Consider the following 18,970-nt stretch of genomic DNA (forward strand, 5'->3'; position numbering starts at 1 on the left):
TGAAACTATTATGGTTGGGGCCAGCACTGTGGCGCAGCGGGTTAAAGCCCTGGCCTGAAGCACCGGCATCCCATATGGGCGCCAGTTCTAGTCTTGGCTGCTCCTCTTCTGATCCAGATCTATGTTATGGCCTGGGATAGCATTAGAAGATGGCCCAAGTCCTTGGGCCCCTGTACCCACATGGGAGACCTGGAAGAAGCTCTTGGCTCCTGGCTTTGGATTGGTGCAGCTCCTGCTGTTGTGTCCATCCAGGGAGTGGACCAGCAATGGAAAACCTCTCTATCTTTACCTCTCTCTCTAACTCTGTCTTTCAAATAAATAAACATAAAATATTAAAAAAAACTATTATTCTACGCCATCTCTTGACATAGAGGGGACCAGAATTCAAATAATTTTTATAAAAAAGGCCATCATTCAAATTTAAGACCTACCATGTACTCAGCGCACTAAGTGAATTTCACACACAACCTCAGCTAATTCTCTCCACAACCCCAAGGCTGAAAGCCCTAGCCCCATACCTACTTGTATTGCCTAGCTGGACTTACTCTCATCCACGTGTTTGCTTGTCATCTGCCCCCGCACCCCGTTCCATCCACAGGAACTAGGCGTAGTTCCGCCCAAGCATTCTGATAGCAGAATCCATGCTACCAACTTCTCTAGCTTGGTGCCCTCATGCAGGAATGAAGTGGTGACTGGGTTTTCCCTGCTGAAGTATGGGGAAAGGGATTCTCAAGTCGCCTGTTGAGGAGTCCCTCTTCTAACCAGCAAGTCACCAGGATGGGCTCTCCTCCCTGCCGCCCCATCCTAGGCCCCCAGTACCCATAGAGTCAACCTTGACTTTACTTTAGGAGATGAGTAGAAAGCATTTGAAGAGCAAACTTAATTAGAGCCTAATAATTTCCATATAACCTCTTCCTATGTGATTTTGTGCTATAAATTTATTTATTTTATAGTTTTTGGGCTATAAATTTAACCTTAGAGAATTATTCCTTGAGAAAATAAAGTCTTCCAAGGTTGCCTGTTCTCCCAGCATTAACAATGTCTTATAGTCTTCTGAGTTCTTTTAAGTTTTTCTGCATCAATAAAGTTGGAGAGTCCCTCTCTTGTTTAATGGCGATGAGCTCTGTAGATACGTAGCTACTGACAAAGACCTATCATTGACCCACCTTTATTCAGGCTCCTAAACCTTCTTCTAGGCCCTTCCTTGTAAATTTCAGTTTTGGCAAAGAACTTGCCCAAGTCAGTTTATCCAGAACCCCATCCTGGATTCTTAATCATTCTTTGATAACTGATCAAGGCACTCATCCTCTACCACACCCTAGGTGATGTCTGATTCAGCAAGATTCTTGCCAGGCTGGCTTAGCCAGAGCCCCCTGTCTCCCTACTTGTTTTCTCAGTACTTTTCCATTCACTGACCCAGACTCTGCTCCTTGGCCGTCACTTCCTCCTAGCTGATGCAGTAACTGGAGTTGAGCCCAACGTCCCTGCCCCATGGTGAGCTCCGCTGCCGTGCTTCTATTCCCTATCGCAATGGTCTTGGACACAGTTCTTGCTGTGCTCAAACAAGCCTCCTTCAATCCCTTTAGTTAAAAGCTGCGATCACAGGGAAATCAAGTATTCAGAGGCACAGGAGACAAGCACCCCCTTTCAGGCAGATCTCATGCTTCCTGCTCCAGGGCACCCGAGGGCTCTGTTCCTACCTCAATCTTGCTGCGTTTGGGTTCCGGCAAAGACAGGCGGAATCTGCAAGGAAACAGGAAACAGTTAAAGGAGGTAGATTTCACAACAGCCACCTTCATGGAAAGAGAGTTCAGAAAGTCACTGTTAAAAATGAAATGCAAAAAAGCGGGCAGAGTTCTACGGCATCTGCCTCTACACCCTGCTGCTTATGAAGCAGAGCAGGGACAGCAGAAGGCTTGTATTCGCAGCCATTGCCAAGTACATTTGCTGCGGGACTGACTGTGGGCAACCCGCAGTGCAGAACAGTCTCAAGAAACTGCTTGCAGATCCTCTGGCTCTGGAGTCAACCTTCTAGCTTCCCTGACTCCTCATCATAACCCCAGACAACTTGAGTGTATCTGACATTAAAGGCTGAAGTTTGGCCTAGTGGTTAAGTTGCCTGTTGGGCTGCCTGCATCCCGTATGTGAGTGCTGGGCTTAAGTGCTGACTCGGCTTTGGATTCAGGTTCCTGCTACTGTGCACCCTGGGGAGCAGCAGGTGATGGCCCATGAAGTGGCTCTCACTCCCCATGTGAGAGACCTGGACAGAGTCCCCAGCACTCAGGTGCTGCCTTTCAAGAATTACTCTGTTACTACATTGTTTTGGTACAGATGCAATTTAAAACTTTTTGTTTAATTTATTTGAAAGGCACAGAGAAAGAGGAAGAGAGAGAGTGCTTCTATCTACTGCTTTATTCCCCAAATGTCCACAGGAGCCAGATCCAGGCTAGGTCAAAGCCAGGAGCCAGGAACTGAACTGAGGTCTCCCGCATGGGTGGCAGGGACCCAGCTACTTGAGCCAGCCCCTGCTGCCTCCTAGGGCGTGCATTGGCAGAGCCTGGAATCAGGAGTGGGGCCATGGCGTGACCCAGGTACTCTGATAGGGCATGTGGGTGTCCCAGGAAGCATCTTCACTTGTATGCCAGAAGCCTGCCCCCTGTACTACAGCTGAAGAGCAGAGGGTCACAAAAGCATGTTTGCTTGTTATTAGCCAATAGCATATGAGTATGAACTAGGTTTTGAGACTGCTTCAAACTCATCTGAGAATAACTATCAGAGAAACAGTGAAGTCTGCCAAGGCTTGTATGTGACATCATTGGCGCTGAGGCTCAACCCAGTGCCAGTGGAAATGAGGACCAGAATCCATAGGGGCTCCTTGAGGTGCTGCTGATATAACCCGAGGTAATGCCTCCTCTAGCCACCCCACCCTCAACGATGGGCAGACCTATTCTGGTTTGGAAATTCGGCCTCCCATAAGCGTGGAGCACACCTTTGAGATTCCCTTGTCTTTTCATCACAAGCCCAAGCCTCTCCTGGCCACCGTGGGACCGCCTGCTCTGAGTGAGCTTGCCTGGGGTTTCCCATGAACCAGACTGTCCTTTCTCCCATGGCCGTCTTCCTTCTCTTTCCAAGTGCTCCAGGCACCCTTGCCAGGCTGGGTTTCTAATAGACTTGGAGAAAAACAGGTGGAGCAGAAGGACAGTGTCTCCTTGCCTGTTTCTCAAAAACAGCTAAGCTCAAGCTGACCACTAGGTGGCGTCCGACCTCCATGCTTTGATTTTTCATCCTCTACCAGGCCCCGGAGTTGTTAGGAAAGCCCTGCTATTAGGAGCCAACTCTTAGCACTGAATCCTGGACTCTGGGGAAGAGAGCTCACTTGGCCCTGCTGTGCAGACATACTAAAGTGTGACCTATTTAAAAAGTCTCAGAGATTTATTGTCCAGACTGAAACCAGAGCTAGAGTGCAAATGCTTAAGTGTGGTAAAAGGTTGTTTGTTTGTTTTGTGATTTGGGTTCATCTTGTAAATAGGACATAAGGAAGGTCAAGTGTCAAAAGCACTACTAATGTCATTCTTCCAGCCACCTGTCCACAGCAGACATTGAAAACCAACCCCCCCACCCAATACCCTGTGAACTCTTGTTTGTGTCTTTGCTCAGTGACTAGGAACCCTCTGAGGTTGGAAATCAGACTCAGTCGTCTTTGTATTGCAAAAGTTGGGTTGAGCATATTTCAACACTGAGTGTTCATTCATTCATTCATTCGCCCAACCGGTATTTATTGTGCACTTAATATGTGTCAGAAGTGGGACAGGTGCTGCTGGAGGCAGGACTGAGCAGAACCAGGTATGGCCACTGTTCTCAGGTAGCCCAGCCTCGTAGGGGAGGCCAATACTGGTCAAATCATCCTTCCTGGAGGGACAGTGCAGCCTGACTATGGCGGAGAGGCCTATGGGGGTTGACCAGGCTGGGTGACTCAGGCCATGTTAGGATTTGAATCTTTAACCTGAAGAGCAAGGAATCCGCTGACAGTTTCTAAGAAGAAAGATGTGTAAATATCACTTTGGCTCCAGGATGGGGAAGAGAATGGCAGGTCAGAGGTTTCCCAGGTTCTCATTCTGTGCTCAGTAACGTGCTGGGCAGTGCGCAGGATTTCATTTGTGTCTACCGCTGTGGGGGATGGAGGAACCCTGTGCGCAGGAAGCAGCCAGAACAAACAAGGCAGTGTGACCTGGGTGCCCCTTTGGGGATTAATGCGCCGCACAGACTTGCTGCAGGAATGCCGGAAAGGAGTATAAAGGTGAAGAAACCAGCCGGCGCTACTGGCGTGTATGCGTGTGTGTGTGTGTGTGTGTGAGAGAGAGAGAGAGAGAGAGAGAGAGAGAGAGAGATGGGGAATGTCTTGGGAGGAAAACCAGCTGTCCTTTGAGAGAGCACTCTGTAGCCACCTCCAGTGTGTCCCTGTGCAGCCAGCCTTGCCATTGCCTGTTTGTTTGTTTTTTGACAGGCAGAGTGGACAGTGAGAGAGAGAGAGAGAGAAAGGTCTACCTTTTCCATTGGTTCACCCCACAATGGCCGCTGTGGCCGGTGCACCGCGCTAATCCGAAGCCAGGTGCTTCTCCTGGTCTCCCATGGGGTGCAGGGCCCAAGCACTTGGGCCATCCTCCACTGCACTCCTGGGCCACAGCAAAGAGCTGGACTGGAAGAGGAGCAACCGGGACAGAATCTGGCGCCCCGACCGGGACTAGAACCCAGGGTGCCAGCGCTGAAGGCGGAGGATTAGCCTATTGAGGCATGGCGCCGGCCAGCCATTGCCTGTTAATCTGAGCATTGCTCCCATCTGCCTGTGGGCACGGAGGATAGGAACCACTGTCCACTCTGTGTTAACAGCAGTGCAGGGGACAGAACAGGTGCTTAATAAATTCTTACTCAGGAAGCATGAGTACATGACCAGAACAAGACGGGTGGGGCATAGGTACTGGAATTGGGGTCACTTTGAGGGTCAGCCAGTCTGGAAGTGGTGGTCATTTTAGGGGGCTGTAGAAGGTAAACGTGGCTGGAGTGCAAGGTAGGACAAGCAGTTTAAGAGCTTAGAAAGCTGAGCGCATGGACTGAATGCACAGTGAAAGGTTCTGGGGAAGGGATGCGTGGGACTCTGAAAGGACCTTCCTGGTGAGGGAGAGCTCCCCAGGGTTGTAACCACACTACCTCCCGCAACTTGGGAATTCCCACAACGTGTCTGGGAGAAGGATCCACTGGGGACTTCCTCTTCCGTTGGGGGCCACCTTGCTGTGGTCTTCCTCTGCCCTGGCTTCATCAGTAGCCCAGAGGAAGGGTAGAGATAGGGGCCAGCCCAGGTGCCCACACGGAGTCCACCAACCTGTTCGAGGCAAGATCCCAGCGGCAACTGTGAGTCCATCCTTCCTGGCCTGTTTTCTTTGCTGGGTTTCTGTCCAGATGGCTCACGTTGGGGAATGTTTATCTGCCCAAGCTGTGAGGAGTGGGTTAGGCAGCGATTCCATCTGCCTGGTGTCAGCTGTGTTTGTGTTATCTGGCTGTGTTGCCCGGGAGGGGTGGTAGGGTGTACTCGCATGCACGTGCTTGTGTGTGTTGATGGTAGCAGGGTGGGGCAGTTTGTGAGCATCCAAAACCTCAGACGAAACAAAGTCAAAGAAAGTCCTAGAGTTCTAAATGGTTCAATAATAATGCGCATTTGATTGTCTTCAGCTTTGCATGCAATTAAGAGAACAGGGTTAGAGCTAAGTCATCAAATGAGGCCCAAAGAAGGGAAAGTGTCATGTAAATTAGCCTCTACATTAACCTCAAACATGTCAATTAAATGGCCAAACCTTTCCTGGGGTTGTCTCCAAACAAAACTGCGTTTGGAAAAGAGGCTCTGTTGCAGATAGAGTAATAACATGGCTTTTAGGACCCTCCTGACTTGTCACGTCTCTTGGGACCTTTTCCTCTCTCTTATTTGGCCAAACTTTGATGCTAGAATGGGAAAATAGAATGCAATACTGCCACCACGATGAACATTTCTCGAGTGGTGACGGTATGCTGAGTGTTGTGCTACATTAGCTCACTGGCCCACGTGACTCTATGGAGAGGGGTGCTGTTTTGCTGAGCATTTGCTGAGCATGAGAAACTCGTACTTTAAAGAGGCCAAGTTGGGCGGCGCCGTGGCTCACTAGGCTAATCCTCCACCTGCGGCGCCGGCACACTGGGTTCTAGTCCCGGTTGCTCCTCTTCCAGTCCAGCTCTTTTGCTGTGGCCCGGGAGGGCAGTGGAGGATGGTCTCCCGCATGGGAGACCAGAGGGAAGCACCTCCTGGGTTCGGACCAGCACGGTGCTGGCCGTAGCGGCCATTAGGGGAGTGAACCATCGGAAGGAAGACCTTTCTCTCTGTCTCTCTCTCTCACTGTCTATAACTCTCTGTCTCTCTCTCTCTCACTGTCTAACTCTGCCTGTCCAAAAAAAATTAAAAAAAAAAAAAAAGAGGTCAAGTCATTTGCTCAGGTCACACCCCTGACAGGTCATAGGTAGAATCCCAGCCCGGGGTGCCCATCTCCAGAGAGTGTGTTTTTCCGTCAACATGCTCAGAGAAGTCAGGTTTATTAGCACGGCCAGCCTGTCTTCCCCTTGATTCCTTAAAGCAATGGGAAAACAGCTGCGTAGCTTTTCCATTTCCAGACACTCAGTTCCAATGTCTCCTCCTTCTTCTTTCAATACAATAATCAATTAAGTCAGGGAGAGAGAGAATGAGAGTGCTCCCATCTGCTCCCCGGTTGGACTGAGTTAAAGCTGGGAACTGGAAACTGGATCTGAGTTTCCTAGGGGATGGCAGAGACCTACAGATGCAAGCCATCGCTTGCTGCTTCCCAGCGTGCACATTAATGGGAAACTGGAATTGACAGCAGAGCTGGGACTCTAACCCAGGCACTCTGATAAGGGATGCAAGCAGCACCCCAACTGGCATCAACTATTAGGCCAAAGGCCTGCCCGTAAGTCTCGTTTTCTAAGTTTTGGCTCTTTATAACATCAAAGACAGTAGAATGTAGGAAGCAAACACTTATGGCTTTAAAAACAGGCTCATGCAGGCTCAAGTTCTGGCTTCACCACTCAATAGCTTGGTGACCATGAATAAGCTAAACAACCTCTTTGTAAAATGGGGATAATATCTACCCCCAAGACATTTTTTTAACACTGTAGTAGACCCTGGAGATTCAGAATTGTAAGGTTTAAATAAAATAATACATGTGCTCTGCATGCACACGACCTCGTAGACAATAAAAACCCAGTGACCGTTACAAACTGTGGAACAGAAGGTGCCTTCTCTCCTAGCAGCACAGGGCAGCAGACAGGGGAGTGAGGTGTTACTCTGCACAGAGGGACTTGACATCATGCTGTATAACTGAATGCCTTTTCCTGGCTGAGGCTAGCCTCAAATTTCAAATCCTAATCACAGCCAACATTTCTTGAGTACTTAACACATGCTTTATGTGGGCTAGCTCATGTATTTCCCATCAGCCTCCTGGAGGTTTTATTATATAATCACTTCAGAGAGGAGGAAGCAGACACCCAGAGAGAGAGGTTAAGTAATTTGCCTGAGAACACACAGCTAACTAATGGCAGGGCTTAGATCTGAACTCCATGAGTCTGATAACCTCACTGCCTGTCTGCACCTGTCCCGCTGTAGTTCTGTCTACACAGCTAGCCCTCTGCTGCTCCAGGAAGAGACACCTTCAGGCAGAAGGCCGAGGCATTCCTGGGAGCTTCTTTGAGAACACTGTACTCCTTGGCTCTTCTCAGAGACGTTCCACCGATCCCCACCCAGTTACACCTTTCCTGCTGGACATCACCCAGCACCAAACCAGCTTGTCCTGAAAAGCAGCGTGTGCGGAGCCAGAAGTGAAGGAGCTGGCTGGGGCGGCCCACGTGGGAAGCAGAGCGCTGCTCTTGCTGCCAAAGGCCCCAGCTGCTGTCTCGGCACTGCCTGGCTGCTTTGCAAAGTCTTGCTCTCGGTCTGGCTGCTTGCGGCCTGAGGGAGGCCTGGCCCACCTTCCTGCCTCCACTCAGCTCACTGCCTCAGGTCACTTTGGCAGTCCTGCAGGTACCATCCTGACACAGTGGTCATGGAACAGGGATGCGTCTCAGAAAGGCCCCTCAATGGATTTAATGCTCCACTATCCCATTTGTAATAATACTTCTGAACAGGGACCTTACATTTTCATTTTGCAGTGGATCCCCCAAATTATGTAGTGGGTCCTGCTCAGAACCCCTAAGGCATGAGGGGACAGGAAACCTCAGCACCGAATCTCAGGGGAGCTCCCAGGGGAATGGGCAGCATGGCAGGACCCTAACTTCATTGTTTGTGTCCATCAGGCCATGGACTGTAGGAAGCTGGAGAATGAATTCACGCCCTTCTTAGGAATTCAAGGGGATCAACATCCATTGTTCAGTACCTCCTAAAAATAAGTGTCATGCCCACTGAACATGCTGGTAGGAATGTGGTGGGGGCCGGTGGTCTTGCAGAGACCTCTGTGGTCAGTTCTACGGAGCTGAGAAGGGAGTCTGGTCTCCTTGCTCCTTTCCCATCTGGCTGCATAGCCTGAAGTTCCATCCTTGGTCCTTCCTCCAGACCCTGCCAGTAAGCCAGACACATGCACACATGCAGAGAGCTGGACTGGAAGAGGAGCAACCAGGACTAGAACCCGGCGCCCATATTAACCAAGTGAACCACGGTGCCGGCCCCGTCGATTCTGCTTTAAGTCTGTTTTATCGCTTCCTTCTCTTCCTTCCACGAATTTAGTCTGATCTCTGCAAATCCTCCCCCCAGGTAGTTTGATTCATGCCTTCAACCCTCAGCCTTTTAGGGTAGAGGAAAATGGACCATGAAGAAGGCCCTTCCAAATGGCAGTTCCTGTCCAATGGCCTACGTGCTGCATATGACCTGCCCATGCCCATTCACTGTGGGGCAAGACCCTGTTCCACTCTGTTCTAGTAATGGATCGGGTTGTCAGAGTCTAACGGCACCTTAGACTTGATCCAGTCCAACTTTCCTGTTTCATAGAGAAGGAAACCGAGGCTGAAGGAGGTCGATAAGCTTGATGCTGGTTACAGAGCCAGTGAGCAGGGGTCTGAAACTTGGTTCCTTAACCCCTCAAACTTCATCACTGTCTCTGAATTTGATGAAAAGGAACTTCATACAGCTATACCATTAATCAGAACGTGCACTTACATTACGGACTTCTGTTTTCAATTCTTTTGTTCCCCCATTTATCTTAACACTACTCCAATGGGAAAGAAAAAGAAAACCTCAGGGTCAATGTTGTGACATCACACTTAAGCGCCATCTGCAATGCTCGCATCCCTAATGGCTGCCAGTTTGAGTTTCAGCTGCTCAACTTCTGATGCAGCTTCCTACTGATGAAACTGAGAAAGCAGCAGAAGCCTGCCCAAGTGCTTGGGCTCCTGCACTCACAAGGGAAACCAGAATGCAGCTCCTGGTTTCTGGCTTCAGCCTGGCCTAGCCCTGGCCATAGCTGCCATTTGGGGAGTGAACTAGCAAATGGAAGATCTCATTTTCTCACAGTTTCTCTCTCTCTCTCACTCTGCCTTTCAAATAAATAAGATAAATCTTAAAAAAGAGAAAAACACCACATGCAATTTTTAATTAAGCCTGCACTTCGAATTTACCTAGTGGTACAGGAGAAGCACTACCTGACCTGCATTCATGAAATGATTTCAATTTTTCTCTTAAGGGTTGCTTTGTTCCTATGGTCTGTGGACTCCATTGTTACTGTAGCTTTCAACAATCATAAAATCAAACCAATAGATCTTACCTGTTCAGAGACAAGGAGCAGATAAGTCTTTGTCCCAAAATAACCAGGCCAACACTGGTACTCGCAACCTGCAGACAACAAAAGCTTTCATGACTAAGATAAGAGGATCTGTTCACTTTGGCCACACATATAATTCCTTTGACTCTAAAAGAAATTGGGAAGAAACTGCTCTGAAAATTCTTTCTTGCAGGTGAGAAAACTATAAATACTGTAAAGACTTTTTGTTTGAGGACCCCCTTTAAATGATTATTTTTTTCTTTTCTGTTATCTCTTCTTCATGTATGTGATGGGGTGTGTGTATGTAAGTATGACATTTTGCTTAAGTTCAATATATTAGTTCCTGTCTACCAGATTAAATTTGAACTTCATCTGATCAAGTAAATTTGAGTGCTACCTGATTGTCTTATTTGAAATAAAAAAGAAACGCAGCTGTCCATGTGACTGAGGTAGGAGGAAGGGCACACAGGAGGTAGAGACTGGCAAGGTTTTATGCAATGAGTGGGGTGTGAGTGCTGGCCTGCCTCCCTCCCTCCACACACCCCTCCCTGCAGTCTTAACTGTGGCCTCACTCCCCATGCCTCCAATGGTCCAGGTCCATGGTGGGAACAGGGAACAGGCTGCCCTCCTGTCCCCCAAACTTACAAAGTCCATGGACACGATGGTTTTCATAGTGGAGTTCTCAGGTTGGGTGAGCATCATGATGGAGGCAGGGATGTCCAGGGAGAAGTTGCCCGGTTGTAAGTTGATAATGGGAGGCTCTGTGGCCATGATCCGCACCATGAAGGGCTGGGCCAAGATGTAGATGTCTGCAATCTGCCGATGTGCAGGGAAAGAAACAGAGATTGGGAGTCGGGGTTGATGGGGGGAAATCACAAAATTTTTTTTTTTTTGACAGGCAGAGTGGACAGTGAGAGAGAGAGACAGAGAGAGAAAGGTCTTCCTTTGCCATTGGTTCACCCTCCAATGGCCGCCGCGGCCAGCGCGCTGCGGCCGGCGCACCGCGCTGATCCGGTGGCAGGAGCCAGGAGCCAGGTGCTTTTCCTGGTCTCCCATGGGGTGCAGGGCCCAAGCACCTGGGCCATCCTCCACTGCACTCCCTGGCCACAGCAGAGAGCTGGCCTGAAGAGGGGCAACCGGGACAGAATCCGGCGCCCTGACTGGGACTAGAACCTGGGGTGCCGGCGCCGCTAGGCGGAGGATTAGCCTAGTGAGCCGCGGCGCCAGCCAATGATTAAGTCTTACATAATACAGCTAAAATACAACGAAACTTTTTAATAGAAACAATATCATACACACACACACTCAAAACCAGTAACAACAGCTGACCTCGGTGAACACACACTGCATGCCAGCACTGCGCGAGAGACTTTAGGCATGATCTCATTTCATCCTCACAGAATCCCTGTGAGGCAGATTCTACAAGGATCCCTGTTCTATAATAGATTCGGGGAGTCCTAGAGAGGCTGAGATATTTTCTCAAGGTTGTCAGAGAATAAATGGTAGAACTGGGATTCAAATCTATGTCTGCCCAACTTGATACGCTTGCTCTAAAACCAAGATGCTACACAAACATCTCCTTGCCCTTAAGAGCAGGACTAATGTTCAATGCCTACTATGCTATCAAGGCATGGTACTAATAGCCTTTTTACTAAAGTCACAATTGAGGACACCAATCCTTCATTTAAGTTAATAAATCCTTTTTCTAAGTTAATTATTTCAAGGGTGACAGTACCTTGTGGAAGGAATAGATAATTTCTTTTGCAAACTTACAATGCCTTTAATTGTACTTTTTTATTTTAAGACTTATTTATTTATTTGAAAGGATGAGTTACAGAGAGGCAGAGAGAGAGAGAGAGAGAGAGAGAGAGAGAGAGAGAGTCTTCCATCCACTGGTTCACTGCCCAGATGGCCGCAACGGCCGGAGCTGGGCTGATCCGAAGCCAGGAGCCAGGAGCTTCTTCTGGGTCTCCCACATGGGTGGAGGGGCCCAAGCGCTTGGGCCATCTTCCACTGATTTCCCAGGCCATAGCAGAGAGCTGGATCGGAAGTGGAGCAGCCGGGACTGGAACCGGCACTCATATGAGATGCCAGCACTACAGCATCACCACAGCACCGGCCCCTAATTTTACTTTCAATGTACTTCAACACACACTGTTCACAAAATATTTGTGTATATCTTATTAAGAGGAAAAAACTCCTAGTAATGGAAAGATAGATTCATGCTTGGACTTAAAGACAGTGTAAAATCTCACAAGACTTCCTGACGTAATTGCAATTAAACTAAACACATGATCAAGGAGTCAAACTCAAAGCACTTACCCGGGAGAGCACGTTGCCAAGGCCTTGAGAATTTTGAATGAGATGGTTGGAAATCTGAAAAATAAAAACCACCACACCACTGTAAGGCTTTTACCTGAATTGTCTTTTCAGAGAAATGTGTTTCTTATGATTTTATGAGTCAAGAAATTTACAGCATAACATGTTTGTTATAGCATAACCATAGGGAATTTGAAGTCCAGAGAAGTAAAGTGATTTGTCCAAGTCACAGGAAGTTAAACACATTTTAAGTGCGATTGAACTTGGAAACTCTCCCCATCACCAACACACACCGTGTGAAAACATCCTACAGTCATTAACAACAAGTCTGGTGCGATTGTCCTTATTTTCAGAGGTTCCTGAGACAGGGGATGCTTAACTAATTTACCTTTACAGGGGAATGATTTCAAATCTGAATCTGAACATGTCCAGTTCTCAACACTGTAAGGAAGCTGGTGCAGCCATACTTACCAATTTGATTTATAACTACTATATAATTAAGATGTAGAGAATGAGAAGATTCAAAGGGGGAGTCTCAATTAAAGATTTTGGTTTACTGGTAGGAGAGATAATTCTCATTATAAAGTGGAAACACAAGGCAAAGAGAGTTAGCTGTCCTATTCCTCAGCTAAGTCAGTTGTCATTACCACCAGGGGCAATCTTTAAATTGGTGGAACGAAAGGAGTTATAGCCACGGTGGTGATACGTGGCCATTAAGTGGCTCTTACTCCGTGCTAGGCATGGGTTGAATGCTCCACGTGTATTTGAACATCTGGATGTCCACACCGACCCTTTGAGCATGGAGCTATCATTGCCTTTTATATTCTTCCAAAATGAGGACACTCTGGCAAACGGAAGCTAAATATGTTGCAATTACTGAGAGTCACTGTCAATACTTGGTGGAGGGGGTCTTGGTATATTTAAGATGTATCTGGAACAATGGTCAGATGTCATGAAAAAAATTGAAATTAGCATAATTGGAAACCCAACAAATCCCCAGATAATAACAACATTCATCCCACAATTCCTTCATTTGTTGTCCTGCTAACAGTGACAGCTTAAAAAGGTCCAGGAATCAAAACCACGACCTAAAAATCCCACAGTGTGATGTGGATAAGAAGGTGGAATGATGACGTCATTGTCATCATTCGTTAACTCTGCTCACCTCTTTGGTGGAGAACGTGACATCGAAAGCCCCCGCTGTGTAATAAGCAAAAGATGCAGATTTGAAGAAGTACTCCGAGATCCCAATGTAGAGCATAGAGTCACTGCGCTCGGGCAGCACAAAAGGAGCTGGTGAGAAGGGGGGGTCGACAGGGTTCTCCAGAGGGTAGAAGGTGCCCTGTGGGAAGACAGAAAGACCAGTGTACTGGGGGAAAACTCGGCAAGCCGGACTGAGGAGGTGGACCCTCTCAAGTCAGAATGAGAAAAATTCCAGAAACTCGGCAGGATGAGAACATCGTAAGGCCTCTGACTCCTTGACTGGCGACAATGTTTCAAAGCTCTGAGGATTCTTGAGCATATTTGGGTGTCTGTCCACCCAGGGGTGTAACTCAGTGAGGGGCGTCTAACTGGCCCTTCTCTCAAACAAAGGCAGGAGGTGCCACATAAAGGTGTCAAACTTTTAACCTTCAAAATCCATGACTTGTGTATGCAGGACATCACAGAAAGACTCAGAAGGACCCAGAACTCTGAATGGTTTAAAGTATTTTGTGGCATTCCTAACGCTTTTGTTAGCTGTAGGGACTTATTATAAAAATAGTCTTATCCAACATCAAACTTATTTCAAAGTCTGCATGAGTGAAATATAAGCTGAAACTCACTCCAATTGACAATGAACTTTGAAGTAAAATTAAGTATCAGCACAATGATCACTTTCCCATGATCAGCTTCAGCAAACATCATTTCCCTGACAGAAGTCGGCTGCTCTCAGTTAAATCCACCAACCTGAGAGTTAGGAGCAGAGGAACTAATATGTACAATCTACTGATGTGTTACTTTATAACAAATGCAGATCACTCCCTTGATGGCTCTTAGTCTCAGACCTACTCCCAGAGGCCAAGACATCCTGGTACGTCTATTGAAAGAGGAAGACACAGGTTGTGCAATCCAAACGATCACTGGCCCATCAATAAAGTGTTCAATCGTCTTTGGGGGGGGGGAAGGGGGTGGAGCTGTGGCGTAGCGGGTAAAGTTGCCACCTGCAGTGCTGGCATACCATATGGGCGCCAGTTCGAATCCTGGATGCTCCACTTCTGATCCAGCTCTCTGCAATGGCCTGAGAAAGCAGTAGAAAATAGCCCAAGGACTTGGGCCTCTGCACCCGCATGGGAGACCCAGAGAAAGCTCTAGGCTCCTGGTTTTGGATTGGCTCAGCTTGGGCTGTTGTGGTCATGTGTGGAGTGAACCAGAAGATGGAAGATTTCTCTCTGTCTCTGCCGCTGCCTCTCTGTAACTCTGCCTTTCAAATAAATAAATAAATAAATAACATCTTAAAAAAAAAAGGAGAGAGAATTTTTGGAAAAGACATAAACATGAGTTGCTTGAAAGAAAATAAAATGATTTGAAGAGCATGTTATGTGTATTTCCTTCTGCATACAACCTACATTTTCTAAATTTTGGTTGTTGACAGCCAGAGTGAGAATTCTGATGATGAGAAAATTACCTTTGGGGCCAGTGCTGTGGTGAAGTAGGTTAAGCCTCTGCCTGTGGTGTTGGCATCCCATATGTGTGCTGGTTCAAATCCTGGCTGCTTCACTTCTGATCCAGCTCCTTGCTAATGGCCTGGGAAAGCAGTGGGGGATGGCCCAAGTTGTTGGGCCCCTGCAACCACATGGGAGACCCAGATGAAGCTCCTGGCTCCTGGCTTTGGATTGGTCCAGTTGTGGCCTTTGTAGCCATTTGGGGAGTGCACCAGTGGATGGAAGATCTCTGTCTCTCTGTTTCTCCCTCTTTCTATGTGTAACTCTGTCTTTTAAACAAATAAATACATCTTTTTAAAAAAGTTACCTTAAAATTCACGTCAAGGGAGTTCTCAGTAATTTCTGGAGAATCGATTATGGAATAATCCAGAAGAGTGTAGTTGTCAATCTTGGTTAGGACTACAGGAATGACAATAAAAAAGAAAATCTACATTCATTAAAGCATGGTATGATATATGAAAATATCAATGAAAAAATTTAATTTTTAAATATGTTTAAAATATCAATTCTTTTCACAAGTAATATGTGCTCCCTTTTAAAAAATCAGGAAAAGTGTCTAAGTCAAAAGAAGAAAGTAAAACTCTTTCTCAATCACATTGCCCTGAGAGACACATCAGTAACATTTTGGTGTGTATTATTTTAGCCATATGTAGGTGCACACACACGATACATGTATACTTGTAGTTCTATAGGAAATTAGCACGGAGTCCCTTAACAATATTAAGTCATATATTAGGTTGATATAATAAGAGGTTTTCAAAGTTAATGTTACAGATTTCTATGCAGTTAGAACTCCACTTTTTTTTTTTTACAATGAGTATGCATTACTGTTGTAATTAGATATAATTTTTTAAAAAGTGACATTGTGAGGGGGAAATAAAACCACTAAGTTGCAAAGGCCAAGGAAATTATTGTGCACCATGCCATCAATTTATTTTTACATTATAATTTTCAGAACCAAGCAGAAGGCAGGAGGCCCAGGGGACAGTGGTGGGTGGAGCATCTGGGAGGATGGATTTCAGACAGGTTGCAGTGTTGCGGTCCTCAGCCTTCTGAACTTGGCTTGAGAGAGCCGCCCTCCTGACCACGGCCCTGTGTTCTGTGGTTGAAGACTTCCTCCCTGTTCTAGAGAAGGTGCCTGCCTGTGTGTCACCTCTTCTCTTCTTGCATGTTATGTTAGTTAGTTCTATAGAGATGAGAAGCAAGAAGGGATGAAGTGGCTTGCTAAGGTATGGGAACAAGGCAAGGCATTACTCTCTATTGCTATAGTTTTAAAAATGTCCAGACAGTAATTCTTTTATAGGTTGGGGGAGTGAGGCTCAGAGGTACAGAAACTTGCCTGAGGCAAGTTAGGTCATGAGAATCCTCCACCAGTTCTCCTCACCGTGTCTTCTTTCTCTTTCCCAGCTTCTGCAGCCTGATCATGTTCACCCATCCCTTCATCAGTCTAATATTTATTAACCAGGATGAGCTAGGCCCTGTGCCTGATGCTGGGGGAAAGAGTCAAACTTTCTGCTCCCACAGAACTCTTAGTCTGGGGTAGAGGGAGACAGATGAATAAATAGGAAATTATAAATACTATCGTGAGAGCAGATCTAAAACTGAGATCTGGATGATCCTAAGACAAACTTGCTCCTACAGTCTTCCCTGTCTGTAGAGGCCAAGTTCTTTCTTCCAACCCTCTGGTTGCTTAGGGTAGAGCCAAGTGTCTTCCTGATTCCTCTTGTGACGCACGTTGGTCTATTGGCAAATAGCGCCTCTGTACCCTCGGGATCAGCCAGAGCCTGAACCTGACTTGCTGCCTTTACCCCTGCTCCTGAAGCAGCACCACCCCTGCTCAGATGGGCCACTGCACCGGTCTCATGAGTGGTCTCCCTGCTGCCCTGCCCCGCTCTCCTTCCTGTCTGTCAGGACAGAAGCCAGAGGGATCTGCTCACAGTGCAGGTCAGAGCATGCAGGCCTTGCCAGAACTCCCCAAGACTTCCCATCTCAGAGTGAGAGGGGGACCTCCTAGTGACCTGCAGTCCTGAAAATCTAATCATCCACGCACCCACTTCGGACCTCGCCTCCTGCCACTTTGTCCCAGACTCCTCCTGGGACGGCCTCCTTGCAATTCCCCAACGTGCTGGACCTGCTCCTGCGGCACGGCCTGTGTGCGTGCGTTTCCTCTGCCTGGTGTGTTCCTCATCCAGACTTAGCAGCGCCTCATTCCTGCTCCCTTCAGGTTCTTCTTGTCAGTGGTGCCTTTCCTGGCCACACCGTGTAGCACACAAACCCTTCCCCAGCTCAGCTCTCCTTTAGCTTTCTTGTTTCTGCTTATCACTGCCATCACACAGAGTCTTGCTTTCTGTTGTCTCCACCCATGCCCCACTATTCCCAGGAGGGCAAGGATTTTGGCTTCCTGGGCATTCTGCTGTACCCCCAGCACCAAGAACAGTGCCCAATCTATTTGGGCAAAAGGATGAATGGAGTGCGAAGAGAGAGAGACGTGTGTGAGGGAGCATGGGAGTACAGAGAAGGGGCGACTTCGTGGAGTGGGGGCCGTCAGGTAGGAGATCTCGGAAGAGACTGTGCCAGAGCTGAGCCTTGAAGACCAAGAGGAGTGAACAGGACAAGTGAAGGCCGACAGGTGGAGCGCAAAGGATTGTTCTTGAGGGATTCGCAGAGAAACAGGCACTCAGTAACTCTCTGTTGCAGGACTAAATGGATGGAGGCAGAGGAAGCTCTTCCGGGCAGGGAGGCAGCAGGAGCAGCGTGCCTGCTGGAGCAGAGAACGGGCAGGAGGAGGTGGGCAGAGGTGAGGGGAGCTGGGACACAGCACTGAAGGGGTGAGAAGAAGGCAGCAGTCTGGTCATTAGTGTGAATCATTCTGAAGAAGACGGCTTTAACGCCGAAGCTGGCGTCAGAGCCCGTGAGGGTTGAGCACCCTGAAGAGCACCCCGTCTCCTCCTGCAGTGGCGTAGTTGGTCGGCAAAGTGCATATGCTCAACACACGGGGCATGTCCTTCCATACATCTTGCAGGGGCTCCAGTGTGCGGAGTGGACAGCAGAGAGAAAGCTGGAGCGAGGCCCACCTGGAGGTGGGATGAGAACCAGACAGAAGAGACAGTTCTGGGACTCACCCTCCAGTGTGCTGAGATTGACGTTCAGTGCTTCAACCTCGCCTGTGATAATGGGGCAGAGCTGGCCATGAAAGGAATTTAAAAAAAAAAGCAGATTATTTATTGAAACAAAAGCCACTACTGGTGTATTATCCCTTTGGTCATCAAGACTTTCCCTAAAATCCGCGGATGCCCATGAGCCTCAAGTTCCGACGGTCTGGGCATTAAGTCATTGAATGCTGGCTCATCTTCATAGCAACTGCGGCCACACCTGCTGAGCCCCATAAAAGAGTGAGCCCTTGGCCTTTCTCTCGGTGGCATGATGGGGCATGTGCCACCGACCATGCAGTTGCTGTTGCACCTGACGAACCTGTTGCGGGAGCAGCTGCATCTTTCCTAATGGCTGGGGGTGCTGCCCGCCTCCCATTCTCTATCAGCAGCTCCATGTCCTGCTGGGAGTGGTTTTCGGGAGTGGTTTTCGAGATTTTACTTACCACCCTGGGCTAGTTTGAGAGCCCCTCCTACGAGAGATCTATTCAGAAATCTTAGTCTTGAATGGGGCTAAAGCTTATCTGTAGGATGTGCCTGCTGCTTGCTCACTGATGTGCTTGGCACAGTGGTGATAGCAAAGGCTTGAAAGTCTAGGCACCTGGAGGTGAACCTTGGCCAGTTCCCTGGACTCTGGCCTCAATTTCCTCACCTGCAATGCAGTAAGTAGACATCAAGGCAATCCATGGAGAACCGCCAGCTCATAATGAGCACCCAGGAAATGTTGGCTGTGGTTCTTTCAATCCCTCTCTACAGCATTAAGGGGCAGGCACTACTCGCCCCTATGAACACAGGGGAAAATCAAAGCTAAGAGAAGGTGAGTTCCCACAAATCACACAGCTGGGATTTGACATCTGATCTGACGCAGCTGTGGTCTGAGCCGTCTTTTCCATTTTCCAGTGGCACAGACAGAACTACGGAAGCAAAGCATCCATTATCTCTAAGCCACGCATAAACTAGA

General features: G+C 48.0%; 1 protein-coding gene across 4 annotated transcripts in view; it reads right to left on the minus strand.

Moving 5' to 3' along the window:
* Window positions 1–18,970, minus strand: part of BPIFC (BPI fold containing family C) — a 60,735-nt gene that overhangs the window by 4,705 nt on the left and 37,060 nt on the right. For all 4 annotated transcript variants that reach the window (XM_008257061.5, XM_089306857.1, XM_008257060.5 and 1 more), the window contains 7 exon segments: window positions 17,983–18,043; window positions 15,168–15,259; window positions 13,324–13,500; window positions 12,162–12,215; window positions 10,485–10,655; window positions 9,843–9,910; window positions 1,701–1,743 (listed from right to left, as the gene is read on the minus strand). In XM_008257061.5, coding sequence (XP_008255283.4) covers window positions 1,701–1,743; window positions 9,843–9,910; window positions 10,485–10,655; window positions 12,162–12,215; window positions 13,324–13,500; window positions 15,168–15,259; window positions 17,983–18,043 — 666 coding nt within the window.

This window comes from Oryctolagus cuniculus, chromosome 11 (genome assembly GCF_051225735.1).
Source record: "Oryctolagus cuniculus isolate XC-2025 breed Fujian yellow rabbit chromosome 11, ASM5122573v1, whole genome shotgun sequence".
NCBI classification, from domain to species: Eukaryota; Metazoa; Chordata; class Mammalia; order Lagomorpha; family Leporidae; genus Oryctolagus; species Oryctolagus cuniculus.